This window comes from Calonectris borealis, chromosome 7 (genome assembly GCF_964195595.1).
Source record: "Calonectris borealis chromosome 7, bCalBor7.hap1.2, whole genome shotgun sequence".
Taxonomy (NCBI): Eukaryota; Metazoa; Chordata; class Aves; order Procellariiformes; family Procellariidae; genus Calonectris; species Calonectris borealis.
In genome coordinates, this window is record NC_134318.1 from 7,211,598 (window position 1) to 7,230,332 (window position 18,735).

The window sequence follows — 18,735 nt, forward strand, 5'->3', positions numbered from 1 at the left end:
CACACAGAGGGGAGGCTCTCTTCGAAATGTTGTCTGGGCTTCCCAGAAAGCAAATTGCTCTTGCTCTTGACAGCGCATTGGTGTATTTCTAACAGGTTTCCCATGAAGCACATCACGTTTAATACGAAAACAAACACTCCGCTCCTTACCTGAACCGTCAGGAATGGACCTCACAAACGTAGGAAGCATCTTCACTGCAGCCGTTGGGTTAAAATCTCTGGAGAGGCCGTTCTTCATCTCTCTCCTGAAGCGAGCCATAATGTCTATCAGCGTTTCGTCGGAGAGCCGCATGGCGTAAAGGTATTTATCGATCTGGGGAAAAAGACAAATACCGCCACGGAGTGAAAGACTGCCCTGAGGTGCCCGAGCAGGGCTATACCTCTCTTTAATGGCAAGAATAGCATATAGCCCCAGCTTGGCCCCAGGGCTCTTGCCAAGCTGACAACACAGCCACACGTTTCATGCCTTGTCTTTTGACTCAAAATCAAGGAAAATATGCACATCCTAGGACCTACGTGAGCTGAAGCCCACCCCATCCTACTGCTTTCCCAAGGCAAGACCCAGTCCCACATCACTCTGCCTCCTCTTTTCGACACAAAATCGTTCACCCACAGCCTCGCACCACTATCTCCAGCCCTCGCCCCTCTTCTCAGCTCGCCTGACTGTTGGTGAGCTGAACAGCTGAAGCTAAAAGTCCCTCTTTTGGCACCTTGTGCCAGCTGGGGTGATGTGGGTGTTGCTGCAGTCCACAGAGGTACCTTGTATTTAAAGCCTTTCATTGCGAAGGACTTGCCACAGCGGTTTTGGGGCTACGTCCCAGGCTGAGAAATGACTTCTGTGTAGCAGACCATTTTCCCTACCCCACTCCAAAGCTATCACAGCCAGAGGGTCAGGAGAGGCAGAACTTGGCTGTGGGCAGGTAGCATCTTCCTCCTCAAGATAAAACATCAAATTAAAAGTTGTTGACTTCTCCCTTGTGGCTTCCCAAGACAGGAACTTTCTTTACCTCCCTGGAAAAAGGAGGCGGTTCCAGTTTTCCAACAACACTGCTTTCCATAATATTACACCCATCTTCAGCATCAGGAAGAGCGAGAGATGCTTTGATGCCTCAAAAATACAACTTGGCCTTGGGGGGTTCTTGCTAAACGCACAGGTCCCAGCCCTTTTACCTCAGCTGCCAGTCTATTCTTGCCTTGTTTCATTATCTGCCTTGGAAATTTGGTTCTGCGAACAGCTCAGACAGAAACCACACCTTTGGGATCACTTTTGCTTCCAGCTTAGCAGGACCAAGAAAATAAAACCCTGCCCATATTTTCTGTCCTCAGCAAAACTGGAAAAGCCACCTCGTTTTAAACCCCAGGCCATCTCTGTGCCAAGGCCACCTGTGTCTCCTTTGCTGCTCTGGAAGCCTTGAGAGCAACTCATCTCTCAGCTGGCATTATGTCCTAACAGGATCAATGCCACAATAAAACACCTCATGTGAAACATATGTATGCAAGGGCTCCACGTACCGGGGACTTTGAGACAGGAAGCGATGAATAATGCCATTCGCAAAGGAAATGCAGACAATCAAAACGTAATTAAACCCTAAACTGACCGTAAAACCAGCGCCAATTTAATTGCTCCTGCAGAAAGTACTTCTGTCCACACGTAGTCGAGGTCTGCAGCAAAGATAGCGTATCTCCCCGAGCCAGGCACCCTCCCACCGTGACCAAGCATTTACAGAGCCGAGGGAGGAAGGCATGGATGGACGGTGCTGCTGGGCGCAGCTACCCGCTCTGATCCGGAGCCGCAGGGCTGGGGTGGGGGCCAGCCAAGCCTGAGCCGCGGGGCCGCAGCCAGAGGCTGCACAAGCTGCGAAGCGTTCAGTGCCATCGCTCGCAGAGGAAGAGGAAAACAGTCATCAAATAGACGCTAAGGGGAAGTTACAGTGCAACAAAATGATACCGTGCGTTTGCTCCACGAACCGGTGAAGCGACGGTGCAGGCGTACAGCTAAACAGCAGGAGAGCAGAGCCCAGGTTCTCCGTTGCAGAGGACAACTGTGAGACCCCAGGGCAGCATCCCCACACCCCAGCTGTGTCCTGTGCCACCCCGATGGGCTGACAGCCCTGCCGCAGTGACAACCACAGCCAGCCACTGGTGTCATTTCATTCCAAGAACAAAAACCTGGATGGGATGCTCCCTCTCTGCAGCCCCAAACAGTGTGGGGACGGACGCAGAGGCGGGTGTCGGGCTGGGCAGGAAGGTCTCTCCTCCATGGCAAACCCTGCCATAGGTTTTTTTTAGCAGAGACTGTCAAGCCATGGTGTCAGAGCACGAGGTTATTCCCTTTTAAAGGGGTGGGGGGGAACCTCTTTTAAGGCTGAGCTTTCAGCAGCCCACGCTGCCGCTCAGAGGCCTGATTCCCCAAATCTCCCAGTGAAAGCTACACCAACACATCATTCACACAGTCAGACTTCACTGTGCAATTAAAATACCCCTCTACAAAGCCCTGCTGCCACATCCTCCTCCCAAAAACAGGGCTGAAGGATTCCCCCCACTACCAAAAGCCCTGCTGTAAATGCAGGTTTTGGCGTTTGCACGGTCAGGACCAGACAAGCCCGTTCTCCCCACCTCTGCCCCTATGCTACCCTCAGCAGCGAGGGAAAACGGGAGGGAGGGCTCTTTTTCCTCCCGCGAAAAACCAATGAGCGCCGTCAGCGCCCTTACATAATTGGGCTGGACCCTCCTGCGCGCAGGGAGCATCGCCTCGCGTTGCATCGCGGTGCATCGCGTTGCGTCGCATCGAGGCCATCTTCACCGCTGAGACTCACGGGGCAGGGAGGGGCGGGAGAGGGGGCTAAACCTCAGTTTGAAATAAAATCACTCCTGTGTGTTACAGTTTCCAAAACTACAAAAAAAAAGCAGGGTTTTTTTTTCCCCAAGCAGGAAAAGGATTAGTCATTCTGGCAGAGCAGCTGCAAGGCAAAAAGCGCTGCTCTCCTGCGCTGGCAGCACAGGCAGCCCTCCGAGGGAAAACCCTCAGCAAATAACCATAAATAACTGGGCGGGGGGAGCTGGAGGCTGGATTACGGGATGGAGGTTTAATAACTCCCTGCTTTGCCTGCAATAAAAGCCGATCAGAAAGCAAATCTCAGCCTTATCCGAAGGGAAGCAGCGGAGGGGCTGGCAGGGACAGAGATGGGAGCTGCCAGCAGCACCCGGCAGGACACACAGCCCCGCTGAGGCTCCCGTGGCTGGGGCCCCGTGGGAGACGGGTGCCAGCCCTTCCTGGGAGATGGCGGAGAGCAGGAGCAATTTCAGGCAGGCGGTTGTGTGGGCAAGGAGCAGAAAACACTCCTTTATTTAGCTGCCACCTCAGAGCCACCCCCCTCAAGGAAGGGCATCTTCCCAGAGTGCCACTATGGGAGCCCTCCAAGAGCTCAATCACTTTTTTTTTTTCCTTTTTCTTAAAAAAAGCAGCCAGACAGAATCTGTGAGCAATTTTTTTTTTAAATGGGATTTCATAATCTGAACCACATGCACGTAATTTTTCTTGGTCACATAGGAAAGACACTTTTTGTACTTGGGGAAAAGAAGTTTCTGAAAATCCAGCCATCGCAGCAGCCTCCACGGGAAGTTGTGAATAATTATAAGTGCATAATGAAACAGGCAGCACTAAGGGCCATTCCTTAAATGCATGCTTCATTCCCTGGACACTGACAACAGTCAGTGGTATCCAAGAACACAGCACTCCCACAACAATTTCAGAAATCATTAGCAGATATTTTACTGACACGGCCTTTGCATGAAAACCCTTCAGCGTGTAAACATTTTTCTGCAGAGCTGATCGTACTCCATACTCCTTTCAGCATCAGGAAGATTCATCACGAGCCAAGGCGTGTTAAAACAAGTAGTTTAGACATTCTGAAACTGTTTGTGCTTACTTGTGATTTATCAGATTGGTTCCTAAAGAGCCTTTATACTGGCAGGTCACCAATACAGGGCTTTTTTTGATACCAGTTGCTACATTTTACACCCCATTCCATCACGTTCTTTTCAAGGTTAAAAGACATTTAAATGTCACTCCTGGATTGCAAGATTTTCTCCTTCTCTCGTCAGATAATACGACAAAAAGGTATTGTTCCCCTGACAGGCAGAAACCTGGCAACACCTAGAGGCTCCCTTTGCTGGGGCCAGCTACTGCAGGTACAAACCTGTTGGAAACAAAGGTACTCAAAGGCAGTTTTACAAAAGCTCCCCTGCGCACAGGCCAGCGGCACAGATGCCAGGGACGCTTCCGTGGTGCCCATGCCCCTGAGGATGGAAATCAGCCTTTTAGAGAAATCGAGGCCTCGGTTCGGGCTGTGCAAAGTCCTCCGTCACAGCGAGGATGCTGAGCTCCAGCTGCTGCCCCTGGAGGATCACAAACGTTCAGGGAGCAGATGTTTTCAAAAACGTGTGGATAATTTATCCTGCTTGGAGTAAAACCCACATGCCTATTTATATGGTACATGCCATCGTACATCACCAGCTTGCTCCTGCACAGTAGGGTCACGTGCAAGTGCCTGTACACGTGGTTTCATGGGAAAATACCCCCTTGCAAGGGCTGCCGGGCCACGGGGCTGCCAACGCGTGATGAACCACCCACATCTTTGACACTACACATCCACCCTGCCTATTCCTCCCACTCACCACAACGCATCTTGAAAAATGCTCCAGAAACTGCAAAGTGGAAAAAAATTACTCCGAAACTTCAGGCATTGTCTAAAATCCAGCAAAACCAGTATGAAAGCAGTCTAGTTCTTAGACCCAGGGTATCCTGAGGGCCTGAAATCACCAGCCCCATCTGTGCCCCTCGGCAGGATCCCACCACAGAAAGGCAGCACTAAGCATTAGTGCCACACAGAGATGGGAACCCCAAAAAAAGGAGAAAACGGGGTCGCAAGGGAAGAAGGTCGTTCAGTCTCAGAGCAGTGGAGATCCCTGTAACAAATCCGTTCCCGAGTTCACCTCGCCAGTACTTTTAACCCTTTTAACCCCTCCTGTGACCCACAGCAGCACCCTCAAGGTGACCTGCCACCTGTGCCACCGAACGCTGAGCAAATCGCTGCCATGGACCAGCGAGGCAGAGGAGCAGCCGCCGCGGCCAGGAGCCCCGCAGGGCAGAGTGGCGAGGGGGGCAAAGCCTTGGTCGGCAGCCCCCCGCCGCAAGCACATACCAACAGCAAGCGGCTGCTCTTCCGGAAGCAGAGAGGAGAGGGAGGGACCTGAAATGAAGCCATGCAGGCACGTATTCCCCGTAAGCGGCACGCTGAGATGGAGCACAAACCTCTTTGCCCCGTGGGGTACCAGGGAGCGGAGCCCACCGGCTGTGGGGCAGCAGCGCAGTGGGGCAGAGCCTCTGACTGCCACAGAAACCCTCCTTACAGGACAGCCAAAAGTGAGGGGGCTCATCCATTCCAAAAGGACATAAACAGGAAAAGATGTCTTACATCCTCCAAAACCAGTAGCCTGCTTTTTTTTTTTTTTTAATTGGATTTTTTTTTTTTTAATTTTCTTTTTCAGACAAAACCAGATTGATCCATAAGAATGCTTTACAGCTCCCTGGCCAAACGATTTCCCCTGCCGACAGACAATAGCAGCCTCATGGTGCCAAACCAGCCTGCAATAAATAACCCCCAGGAACACCACAGAGTTTCCCCTGTGCCTGCGTGCTCCCACCACACCTTCCCCACGCAGCCCTTCTGCTGCTCCTCAGCCAGCGTGCACCCTTGTGCTTATCTTGGGTTTCTAAATATAACAGGCACGGCGAGGCAGAGGAGGCCTTACCCAGGCATGCATGCCTGGCACCAAGAGCAGCACTTACAAATCCTCCGGGGAAAGGAAAATAAGGGGCCTGGGGAAAAGGGAGAGCCACGTACGTGGGGCCAGAAGATGCAGAGAGCCGCAAGCTGTGCGAAGCCTTCAGCTCCTCGCGAGAACCACTGAGCGGAAAAGCAAAAGACTTAAACCACAGAAGGAGATATGGAAAACACGGGGGTGCTGTCTCAGGTTTTATCCAACAGTGGGCATGGGTGAGCATATCTTGAGTGGGGCAGGGTGGGTCACCCACACACAGGAGCTGAGGTCTCCCCAGGCACAGCCAGAAGCCCAAAGCGAGGAGGTGCTCTCCTCCCGCCGGAACAAGCCCCGAGAACACTACGAATCAGCCCTGCTAACGCTGTCACTGAGGCTCCCCCAAAATATTTTAGGGATGCCTTCAGCATCGCTCAGCCATGCGCCTAGGTGGGTCACGCAGCACCGCCGGAGGAGGTGGCAGAGGGGAAGCCTCTGCTTCCTGACGTCAGCCCGGCCCTGTGACAGGGCTCGGTGATATTTGCAATTATTTTCCCAATTTGTGTCTCCGCATCCGTAGCCCCAGGCTCTCCGCTCCCTACAGCTCTGCAATATGCTCAGCCGGGACCTAACTGCCATGTTTTTATTTATCCTGTGCTCTGCACCCATTTCCTTGTGGCAGTGCTAAATCCCAGGACTATACCAACCATACAGCAGCAGTTGCCTAATGCTAAAGGAAAAGAATAGAAGCCCATAGAAATACTTCTTCTTTTTAAGGACAATTAAAAACCACTTCCTGTAAATTCAGAAGCTGCAGGGACACATAATTCAAAAACTACCTGCTCTTCATCTTCGTCACCCCAGTGCCGGAGTGACAGATGCCCACAGGCACCCTGGGGAAGAAGGGGAAGTCCCCTCTCCAGGGATGCTGGTGCCCACGAAAAGCCTGAAAGGATAATCACCATCGCCACCACCCTCATCGCCAAAGCCCCACGGTGTGGCCCCAACCCCTGCCCCACTTCGCCGAGCTGGGTTTCTGCGGCCTGACCGGCAGCGAGCCGGTGTGCATCACTCACGCCCGGCAGCCTCCACACCAAAACCCCGCTCCACTCTCCACCGCGGATGCTTTGAGGGGCCGTTTGGCTGGGCTTAAAAACGGGTTTATTCCCCTTTCTCCCACAGCAGGGTCGCTATGGGGACAAAGCAACCAAATTAAAAAAAAATAAAAAATAAAAAATTTTAAAAAGCGAACTGGCCCGGGGGGCGGGGGGCGCAGCCCTCCGCCGGGGGATGTCCATCTACCTTTTTGACCTGGTCCTCCTTCAGCTCCGTGAAGTAGTAGGCCAGGAGCTGGGCGGCGATCATCCTGCCGGCTGCAGCGGGCGGCTCCGCGCACGCAGCGATGCGGCGCCCGGGGATGGCCGCGCCGCCGCCGCAGCGCCTCCCCTTCCTCCTCCTCCTCCTCCGGGCCGGCCCCGGCCCCGCCCGCAGCCCCGCTCCCGCAGCCGGGCGGGGACGTGGCGAAGCCCCTTCTCGGTGTTATTTCTGGCAGGCAGAGCGGGGGGAGGAGGAGGAGGGGGGCAATGCCCTGCCGTACCCCGAAGGGTACAGCCTTGGAGACAGACTGCTGAAGGGTTTCCGCCACTCCTTGAGCTCTGCTGTGGTACGGGAAGAGCAAACTGCGAAAAAACCAAAAAAACCCTAAACCAAAGGTGTTTTCAGAAGAGCCTCTGTGCTCAGAAATGTTTGAGAAAATAGCAAAACTGCTGGAACCTCCGCTAACACCGAGCATCCCCTGCCCAGGTGCAATGCCTCCTCCAGAGCGAGCGGGACCCAGCCTGGACCCCCTGGGCTGCGGGCTGAACTGCTGGGAGACTTGCAGGGGCACCCTGAAAGGCGGATAATTGCTTCAACTGGTGTCCTTTTGGGGATCCCACATTCATATTCCATCAGCAAAATCCCCACATCGAATACACTGATGGACAGGACCTCCCCTCCCCGCATGTGCTGCCCAGGTTTTTGCCATGTTGGGGGGCATTCCCCAGCACCCCAAGGAGGCATCGACCACTGTGAAGCCTCTGAGGGCCCCACATCCACATAAGCAAAGCGACGCAATGCCCCTCCGAAAGCCGAAGGCCAAACGCAGATGCCAAGGTGACACATGTCAGCAGCCCGCAAGGTTTTTGCCTGCGCCCTGTCCGTCCGCGGGGACAGGAACACACACCCACGCAAACAGCAGTGATGCTGGAGGCATGATTTGCATAGAGATTGTCTACCGAAGTCCAAGTGATTAAAAACCTGTTTCTTGAGTTTCCGGCTTCCTTTTCAGTACTACTTTAATTAAATTGTTGCACTGGCCAAAATCACGAGCTGCTTTGGCAGACACATCCTCCTTTAGACTGCCCTAGTCGCTGCAGGCAGGGTGGGCAGGATTTCCTTCTCCACCTCACCACATTAGCTTTAAGCTCATTCTCAGTGAGATTTTCATCAAGCGTTTCACTGGTCTGCATGTGTTACTCCTGCTCGTTTGTTTGGCAAGCTAATGAGCAAACATGCCTGCGCTCCCCGGCGCAGGCGGGCTGCCTCGCTGCAGGCGCAGCAGCATCGCCCTGCGACCAGGCGCAGTTGGAGCTTGCGGGCGGCACAGAAACGTGGGGCTGAGCGGCATCGTCCCGACAGCGTCCGGCAACGTCACCCAATCCCTTACACAGGCTGACCGAGCTCTCGCTCACATGTAATTCACTGTTCAGCCACGCTCCTCCTCTTCTGCCGGTTAGAAACTGTCTTTAATTCCCAGCCCAGGCTTGCTCCTGTTTTCAATCCATCTGTCATCTGCTAAACCTTGTCTTTCAGCTTCAATTGCTCTCCTCGCTCTTGGGTGTTCGCTTTCTATAAATACAGAGGAAAGTAACCGTATACGTCCTCAGCTTTTGCTTCACTAGGCAAGACAGACCTGCTCTTTTTTGGTCTCTTTTCCCTGAAAAGCCCAGGCTGGTTTAGCAGCCTTTTTCCACACTCGCTCCAACCTGAACTCATCTCTATCGAACACAGCAGCTGAAGTCGGGTAAGTTATTCCGGAGAAGGCCAAAACCCCTGCATAGGCATTCACAGTTCTCCTACTGGAAGTATGTCACCAAACCCGTTCCCATTAACAAGCACAAACCCTGAGGCTCCCAAGCTTAACTGGGATACCAAGATGTCCCCATGCCATCAGCCACTGCTCCCAGGAGACAGCAGACCTTTCACCCCATGCCAAAAAACATCCCTGTTCCTGCTTCCCCAGCGTGGCCAATGGAGTCCTGGTCCTCACCAAAAAGCTGCCCTGCAGCAGCCCAGATCAAAATTTAGAAGGAAAAAGTCGCTTTCTGCACGTGTGCATTTACATTTGCCTTTTGTTGCTGTATGAACACAGCCTGGCACTGCTCAATTCCCACAGGCTCTGTGTTCACGGAGCTGCCTCTGCACAAGGTTTACAAGCCCTACTCTCTATCCCCTCCAGCTCAGATACCTAAACACCACCTAAATACATGATACTCACCTCCGTTACCTTGCTGCAGGAATGCTTACTCACTCCGTTAAAACACTTGGACACAAGCTCAAGTTGTTTTCAACTAATCTTTGACCAAATGAAAGCGATTCAAACCACCCCCTCCAGCTCTCAAGGAATTTGAATCAGCCAGCTATGAGTTTGGGAAGTCCAAAATATTCAAAGTGGTTATGAATAAGAATGGTCGTCTTTTTAACACAACACCTGTCTTAAGAACGTGCAAGAGGAAAACAAGTTTGTTTTCTTCATCTGCCAAAATTGTTACTTAGAAGTGAATTGAAAATGTCACAGATCATTAAGGCGGCTTTTGGCTCCACTGACCATTTGTATTAGAGCATATTTCAAAATTCAACAGAAACAACTGCCTCAGGTTTCCTTCAAGCTACAAAAAGCAAGAAGTAGTTCAAAACATCACTAGTCTGAAGCCCTCTTAGTTCTCTGCAATGAAAATAAAACCCACACATATTACAAACCCCCAAATAAATTAAAGAATGAAGTATACGCCTAAGCAGGAGGTGGTTCACATGACAAAGTATACACTTGAGCAGGAGGTGGTTTATGTGACAAAGTCGAAAGCAATTAAGGGATGGTTAAACAAGTATTGCAAATAATTTGGTTTGTCTTCAGTTGCTGAGCATGGCATTCAGGAAGAAATGCACTCTACAACCTAAAAGCCATTAGAGAAAAAGTAACAGTCCATCCAAGGCAAAACAGCTGCAGTGTATAAACATTTAGTATTTTTAAACTGCTCCTTGCAAGGATAAGCAAGAGCGCATGACCAGCTTCGATGCTGTAACCAGCACTGGGATGAATGAGCTTTCCTCTTACCACACTGGAAGGGCAGCTAAATATCCCTATGGACACCAAAACCATTTGCAAGCCCTCTTTGCGTTGCCAGGCCAGCAGTGAGCACACAGGTATTCTTTTTGGGGGGCCCAGGAGGAGCTGTGCACAGCCTGCCCGGCACGACCAACCAGCTCTTCATGTCCACCTCTGCGAGTCTCTCGTACCTCCTTACCATCTAGCCCTGGGTTTTCCCTTCTGCTTTACTGGAAGAGATCAATTCAGCAGCCAATTAATTACCAGCACCTAATGGACGCTGCCAGGCATCCAGCAGGCTATTTTGAAAGCCACCGTCCTTGAAGACAAATTACTGGAGGCTGAACGTGACACCTGATGACTTGCAGCTATTTTGATTGTGCTCTAATCTTATTGTCCAGGTTTAACTGTACTGAAGTGTTTCGACTGACTGAAGTAATTCAGTGCATCAGGTCTCCTGGGTGCGGGTTTTTTTTCTGCTTTCCCTATTTTTTCAGGAAACGTGTACTGCTTTATATAAGTCTGCGTTCAGATTTGACTCCTATACAATGAGGGGATTTTGGTTTTAATCATGTTCATCACGTAGTTTTGATGTACACAGTTGCTAGATGCTTTCTACTTTTGTAAGGAAAAAATGAAGTTGTTGCATTTGTTGTTCTTTTTTTTAAGTGTCTGGAAAATGATCAATCCGCTTTTCCCCACACTGCATTTTCCTTTCACAATACTTACAGCAAAGTGAAAGAAAGCACCATCTCTAAGAAACAGTAAGTTCCCAGTTCATGACAGCACCTCTAACAAGGGAATTTTTAAGTAGCCTTTGAAGCTCCCGTTCCGGGGTAGGAAACTATGTCTTTGCACAGAAGAAATCATCGTTTATTTGTGCTGAACTTGATGCAGAAGCTACAAAGAAAATCTAAAAGCAGCAGAGATATCGATTTGATAAGCAATTCAGCCGAACGAGGTTAAATGCATTATGCAATTTCACCTTGCCAGGAGGCACAGCAAGCAGGCACTACCACATAGCCAGCCACGATGCTTTACCTCATGTTTGCCCTGTTAAGAAACAAGATTAGCTAGGAACGCCTCAAGGGGAGCTCGTTCCATGCACAGGAAAGGCCGCGCCACATGCAGACGTAGCAGCATGCACTTATAAACTGGTTTTTATGCTCCTGGTACAGCACACCAGGAGTATATTTCCAAAAGATGAGCGCTCCCCCTGGGAAACACGGAGCCGGGCACTGGATAACAAAGGGCCAGGACAGGCTCAGTGCGTCTCGCTGAGCTAACCACCACTGCCAAGAAAGTGCCGCGGGTTTTGCCCGCGCCCAAACGCTGGCAGGGCTTGAAGCCAGGGACTGTGTGAGACTGCCGGGCCCTGCTCCAGCAAGAGTGGTCAGAGAGAGGATGGCCACCTCTGGCCCCAGGAAAGCAGCACCTCCCTCTCCAGCCCTCCGGCGACAAAGGCCGAGGACTGCCAGTGCCAATGACTGGCTAACTGCTGGGTTTTCTTTTTAATTTATAACTTAGTTTTATATTTATTTTGTACATGTGATATACAAATAAATATATCTTATATTTTATCAAAATTATAATTTATAATTAAATTCAAATAATGTAATAAAAAAGCTAACACCATTTTCCGTGCCTGGCCATGCATACGGACTGCCGGGCAGCATCACCGCCATACACAGGCCATGTCATCGCATGCCGCAGCAGCCGGCAGGGGCACAGCACACACAGGTCTGTGCCCAGCCCCGACGCTGTCCTCATCAGGTCCCCCAGGGAGGGGACAGGGCGCAGAATCTGCACGATGTTGGGGATAACGCGAGAAATGCATACTTTGTCCTCTGCCTCTCAAGAGGGCTGCTGCAGTACCCAGCTGTGTTTTAGGCACAAAGGCTAACACGGGATTCTGCCCTGTTTTGTTGGAGTTGTTCTAGGGAGAGTCCCTTTGGAAGGAGTTTAGACCATTCACTGAGCTGAGCATTTGAGGGCCAAATGACAATACGCAGGGCTATGGCTTTCAAGACTTAAATCCCAGTGACCTCCAAAGACAGGGCGTTGTTCCTGTGAGCTGCGTACTACACAACTAAGGACCACAACAGCCATGTCTAGACCATGGCCACGATGAGAGGAGAGTGGAGAAGGAAGGAAATCCAGCAGAGGAGCGTTGTCTACTAGTTCACATGGGAACAGAGACTCCTGGGGCAGATAGGGATGCTCCGGGTCTCAACTCCCCATGTCTAAGCACCAGGCAGCTGTGTTTGCTTTTATTTCTTTAAAGTAGTTGCTGTTCTTCAGCATCAGAGGGATGCAGAGAACGTGGCCCCCACAAAACCGAGAGGTGCAAACCAGAAAGCAGATAAGCAGAAGCCCAAAACACATGGCTTACAATAAAGTCCCACTATTTGGGAGGCCTGGCTGACTATTTCTTTTTAAACCTCTTAGTAACGGCAAGCTTCATTAAATTGGGGGCAAAACCAATTACTCCATCTTTAGTTAATTGATACGTCCAAAAGCTATGGGCTGCACGAGCTACACTGCAAAGGACTGCTCTATCCAAAGCCTCACATACATGGGGAAAAGAGGAAAGAGCTCCCAGGAATCACACCACCACAAAACTTAGCCTCTAGCTCCTGCGAGGCACAGCAAAGCTACTCTGTGCAGCTGAGGAAGTTGCTAAAAATTCTAAGTTCTTTAGTGGTTTCTTGTGCAGCGTTTCAGGAGAGAAAAAAAAACCCCAATGCGCATGAGCGGGCACTAAAGGCAGCACAGCTGAAGGGTCACGACTTGCAGGGAGGGTGAGCAGCGCTCTTTGCGTCCAAGCCTCCCCTGCTGGCTGGAGGCGAAGTGGGACGACGAGAGGTGTTTTCCTACGGTACGGAGAGAAGCCTATTCTCTGGTATTTTATAATGTTTAAAAGCAACCTGAAACGCCAAATACTATCTCATGATGGATTTCTTCCCCATAGCAGTGCATCCAAGAGCTCCAACATGCAGCAGCTACAGCAAAGGGGCGCCTTTCTCACAGCACCCTCTCCCTTGTGCTGCAGGCATCCCCAAAAGCAGCATGGGGACTAACTGGAAGAGACAGCCTCTTTTGCTGTGGGGCTGATGGATAAACCAGGGAACTGTTTCCCCAAAAGCTTTCATTCCCCAGCAGAGAAAGTGAAGTCACTATTGTGCTAAAATGCTTTGTGGATGATTACAGGCATCTCTCCCCTCCCGGAGAAGAGTCCCCAGCCATGACAACATGTCTGGCTCAGTGATAGCTCTATGGAGTGCAGGCATAAGCCCCCATCCACCCACATTGCCAACAGCCATGCTGCTGTTACTCATCGCTCTCAGCCAGGGAAGTGTGTGGTTAAAGCAATGTCAGGTTACAAGTAAGCAGCCAACACAGAATACAATGCATTCCTGTCCATGCAAGGTGCTGGGTCATGTATTAATGCGAGTTACAATGAATTAAGTCAACAGGTTTTCCAACCCACTGTGTTTTCCCAACATAGATCCAGACTGCTCACATCCCTGGGTACTTTGCATGCAAGTCCACTCACTTTGCTCTTCCCTCACACACTAAAAATGAAATACAAGTGTAATCCATCCAAACTCAACTCTTTCTTCTTTCCCCTCCTGCCCTGGGTATTCACCACAGCAACTTCTCTCTCCCCAGTGCCAGAATTACAACTCATTTTACACCTCTGCAAAGGAAAGCAATAACCATCGCAGTTTTCTGACTCAACTTAGGGCCCTGCATTAGTTTAACATTTTTTCCATTGAGGTGAGAACTGCTGCATCAAGCAGCCACTTTTTCTAGCGCATTTTTCTAGCGGTAGTAAGTCATTATTGCAGGTCATATACATATAAAGCAGACCATACACACACACGCATATATTTATATGCACACAGAAGCATATCAACAAACTCAGTTTATAAGGCAATAGAAGAGCGGTGGTGTTATGGTGATGAACCTAATGTCAATAAGTTGCTTTTCCTGACCAGGAGGAGAAGCATTTGTTTCATTTCGTAAAACATCTCTTGACTCCAGCAAACTGAAATGAGCACAAATGCAGATTTCTGATACTCTACTAAATCTCCAATGCTGGTAAAAAATGTTAAAAGAAATGACACTGAAAAAAGGGCAAAATATAGAGTGCAAACTGGTTTAAAATTTCAGAGGTCAAGGGATAAGTTTAAAGTATTTGCAATTGCTCAATTCAAATCTTTTATCTTGAGAAAGGGCAGTTCAATACCAGTTAAAGGATGTCTGCATAAACAGCAATTCACTTAAGTGATGAGGCAGTTACAATTACTTAAATGAAGGAAAATATAACCTGGTTTATTGTACTATATAGATACAGCTTTCCTAAATCTGCTTCCAGCTCCTCACAGATCATAGATTTTGTTCATCAAAGTTTAGCTCGAAAACATCCACTGTGTGGGAAGACTTAGAAAAACAAAGCCAATCCTTCTCCTTGCAAAAAGTAGTTAACCCCCGGCAAACAGCTGGTTTCTGTGCACTGGTTTGCGCTATCCCGAGGTTTTAATGGCACAGTCCAAATCGGTGCCTTTTAACTACAGTGCGTCTTTTCTATACAAGCAGTAAAACAGTAACGAAGAGCTTGTTCTTTCAGCATAGAGAACAGGACCTGCCCCTCTCCTTCAGCTATCCACTAATAACCAGTTCAAAACAAGGCAATACCACTCAACCCAGGCTGAGAGGCCAGTTTCCACTAAGTATACGCCTTTCTCCTTGATCCAGCATCTGATGCTAGCAAAAATCTGTTTGCATCGTGAGTCCCAAACCCTCAGGGGTGCAGGCATTAATTGCAGAGGCTTTAGGTTTGTGCTCCTTTTCCAGCAAGACCCAGTGTACGAGTCTCTTCTCCCAGGCCAGGTTAATATCTTCACGATACGGAGCTCTCCCCAATAATAAGTTAACGAACCCCACCCTTTCGCCCAGGAGGGGTGCAAAGCAGGTACTTACTTTGCACAACGGGGAGCAGCAGTAGCCAGGCACATCCAGGGCGTTCGGCTCCTTCCGCGTGGCCATAGCAGGAGCACCTCTTGCCATGTCACATTTTCATCACAGGGGGCTGTCAACAAGAAAGGAGGCAGAATTGTAGGTTTTCACATCTCCCCCGCCCAACCTCAGGATGCCTTTGAAAACCACACGTGCCACGGACAGGTGCTCTCTTAAAAACCCACAGGACACAGCAGACACAGACCCACGGTTAGCATCGCCCCAAGAGAGGGGAAATCAGGGGCATACGGGCTATGGACCACAAGTGTGACCCAGAATAATGGTGGAAATGGGGAACGTGCTGGCAAAGCGTTGTCCCTTGCATGGCTCCAAGATAGAGTGGTGCTATGGGATTCCTGCCACACACAGGGAAGAAGGGCTTAGCAAGCAAATGTTGTGCGATAAAACACCTGAGTCTTGCTAACAGTTTGTTATCCTAATTAGAAGAACCCACCAATCCTTCAAAATACAAAATATTCATGTTAAAAATCAGTACAGGAAGACAGTCACAGATGCTGGACTTGCAGCTGAGCATCGTCCAGGAGCAACCGCAGATTTTGAGCTGCTCTGTGATAATCCGGTGATAACTTTTTCTGGCCAAAGTCCAAATCTGTCTCAACAGAGACTAGAGGCAGATGCAATTGGCACAAACAAAATTTAGGCTTCTGCAATTTTACAGGCTGTTGTCACGAAACACATTAGGGTAGGATCAGAAACCAAATGAGGCCAGTCCCAGCCAGGTCCCAGGGCATCTACATGCCCTGTTTGGGGTCCTCCCCTCTCCCCACCCCAACATTTGTTCCCTGGAGCCACTCTGGCTCTCTCGGGCCTTTCCGGGTGCCCATACCCAGGGGCAGCAGTGGGACTGAGGGGTCTCTGTGAAGAGAGGTGGGAGCTGCCCCGAGCTGGACTCCCTGCAGCCTGCGGGGAGACTGCGGTGGGGCAGGTATCCGTACTGGTGCACACTGATAACCCTTCTACATTGGGGAAGGTGTTTTAATTTTGTCCTTGTTTCTCCCATTATTTTAATTAATTTTCTCCACGTGGAGTCAGTTTTGCCCGTGACGGTGATCAGTGAGCTATCTCCCATTCTTATGTCCACCCATGAGCTTCTTCCTCCTATTTCCTCCCCTGTCCTGCTGAGGAGGAGACTGAGAGCGGGGTGGGCGTCAGGCAGCCGGACACAGTCAACCTGCCACAGCGGGTCAAATACAAACCTAGAAGAGATTCTGGACGCCTATTTTCATTCTCAGATTTTCACACACAAAAAAAGTAGAGGGGGAATAAACAATTTTCAAAAATTCATGTATCTGTCAGAAAGTTTGTTCTTATTTTAATTAAATAGGTTTCTCCATCCCTCTGACCCATTCCTGGTAGTAAACCTGAGAGTCTGGCTTCACAGCATAGCTACAAGGGATGGGTGATGGAGAATCACTTTTTTTTAAATCTAAACAAAGAAGTTTTTATGTCATCTCAGTGCTTTAAATGGGCAACCCAGCTCCACAAGCTTCCTAGTCAATAGCTCCGGCCACAGATTTCATCAGTGATCCCCAGTACTCGCTGCAGCAACACATAACCCTATCCTGCTTCTCTCGCCCTTCCTTCCCCGAGGAAGATAGGATTTTCAGCAAAGCAAAAGTATCCTCACAAAAGCCCCGATATCTTAGGCCACTACAACTCCTCCCCTGCTAGCTCCTTTGACAGCTGCCACGAGTTCACCAGTCCCGTCTGGGACCTGACCCAGCATCGACAGACCCGTGGTCTCACTCAGAGCATCTCTGTCTCCCAGCAGGGTTACAGATATTTCTGCTCTGACGTTTGACATCGATACAAACAAATGTTTTAATCACAACTTTTATCTACAACCATGTTTTGGACAGATAATGACAAGAACAGTCTGTGGCTACCAGTCAACATTCAAGACCCAGAAAATACCCTCAGCTTTTTTGTCACCTGCCCTCAATATCAGATGCTACTAATTCAGGTCACCAGCATGAAGCTGCAGGGATGCAGGTATGGTGCAGGTGACGAGGTCTCACGCTTTTCAGTATCAGCCTGGTCAAGCCCTTCCTTCCCCCTGCACAGCAGTGTCATTGCACATGGTTTAACAGATGCTCTCCGGGGTGGTGGGACAAGCACCCTCCTTGCAGAGCTTTGTCAGCACCCCAAGTACCCTAAGTGGATTTTTGCCTCTCTCTGCAGCACTGCATATTCAGAAAAACAGGGTTCGACTTGGACTCCTTAAACTCCAACCAGAGCTGGGACAATAAATCCAAACGATTTCCAACCGCAAAAGAGGAACTTGCTTAAAAATAAAACTGAATTTTTCACATACCCTTAGCTTTATCTGGAGAGCAGTCTGGACAGTAAGACACAACCACCAGCACAAACAGGATCCCAAATATATTTAAAGAGCCGAAGAGCCTCTCTGCAGTCGGGTGACGATGCTGCTTCATTTGGATCTGCTTTCCAAACACTTACACAGCACCCCCTTCCAATCACAACATGCCACTTTGAAATGCCAGTACCACTTAGCTCCTGAGTCTATTAGACCATGAAGCAATAAACCCAGAGAAACAAAAATAACCCAGATACCTACTTTAGCACCCAGTTGAGTTGACAGGTATTATCCCAAGGGCTCCGTGGCAAAAGCATCCTCAGAAATGCCATACCTTGACGCAAAGGCGGCATGAAGCTGATCTCCAAAAACCGTAGCGTCTTCCCAAAAGGTGCTAATATTAACTATGGCCCTTTGTTTCTTTGCACTCAAGGTTTCTCCCTGTCAGCTTTCTGGCATTTGCCAGCGTGGTGCACGCTTTACTGGGCAGATATTGAGCTGCAAATTCCTTCATACTTCTCTATCCACAGCATTCTGCAGCTAAAGCGCTAGCTGGCCAGCAGATGAAAACGCCACTTACTGCTTCTTCCTGCTGCAGTTTGTTGAATTAAAACCTCTTTGTTTGCAAGCTGTAAACAAATTCTTCTTAATCTTTCAAAAAAAAATGTCAATTATGCTCTCTAACAATGTACCTTCATTGTGATGAAAGAAGGCATTGCTATTGCTCTAATCGTGATAACATATCAGCTGTTTTGAGTCAATTCCTTTTTGTGCAAAATTTAATGACCATGCTATTATTCAAATTTCAGACTAACAGACTGGGCTTTAGACCTACAGCGCTGCTCCCTTGCTCTGAAAACACACACTTGAAAGCAACAAAAAAGTCTCTAGAGCAGAAGTCCCGAGTTCAGAATGCAAAACACTTTTACAATTCGTTCAGCACAGCCAGACTCGGGCCCATGTTAAACACAGCTACTTCATTGGAGAGCCAAAGAAAGAAAGCCAAATCCTCAGCACGCTATCGCGGGCGCTTCTCAGGCCCATGGCTTTCATTTGGCTTCACTGGGAACCGTGTTTATGTCCGGCTTCCTCGTCTCTCTCTGGATTCAGTGCATTTCCTGCAGAATCGCTGGCCACAGCAGATGTGCCCCTCAGGCATTTCAACTTCTTTTTTTTTTTTCTCATGCCAG

General features: G+C 49.6%; 1 protein-coding gene across 3 annotated transcripts in view; it reads right to left on the reverse strand.

The window, feature by feature from the left end:
- LOC142084085 (hexokinase-1) overlaps nt 1-7,254 on the reverse strand; it is a 38,318-nt gene extending 31,064 nt beyond the window's left edge. The window contains exons 1-2 of one of the 3 annotated variants that reach the window (XM_075154172.1): nt 7,122-7,254; nt 150-312 (exon numbers count right to left, since the gene is read on the reverse strand). In XM_075154172.1, coding sequence (XP_075010273.1) covers nt 150-312; nt 7,122-7,184 — 226 coding nt within the window. In that variant the 5' untranslated portion in view covers nt 7,185-7,254. The other 2 variants (XM_075154174.1, XM_075154173.1) reach the window with 2 other exon arrangements.
- Nucleotides 7,255-18,735: the final 11,481 nt, after the last annotated feature.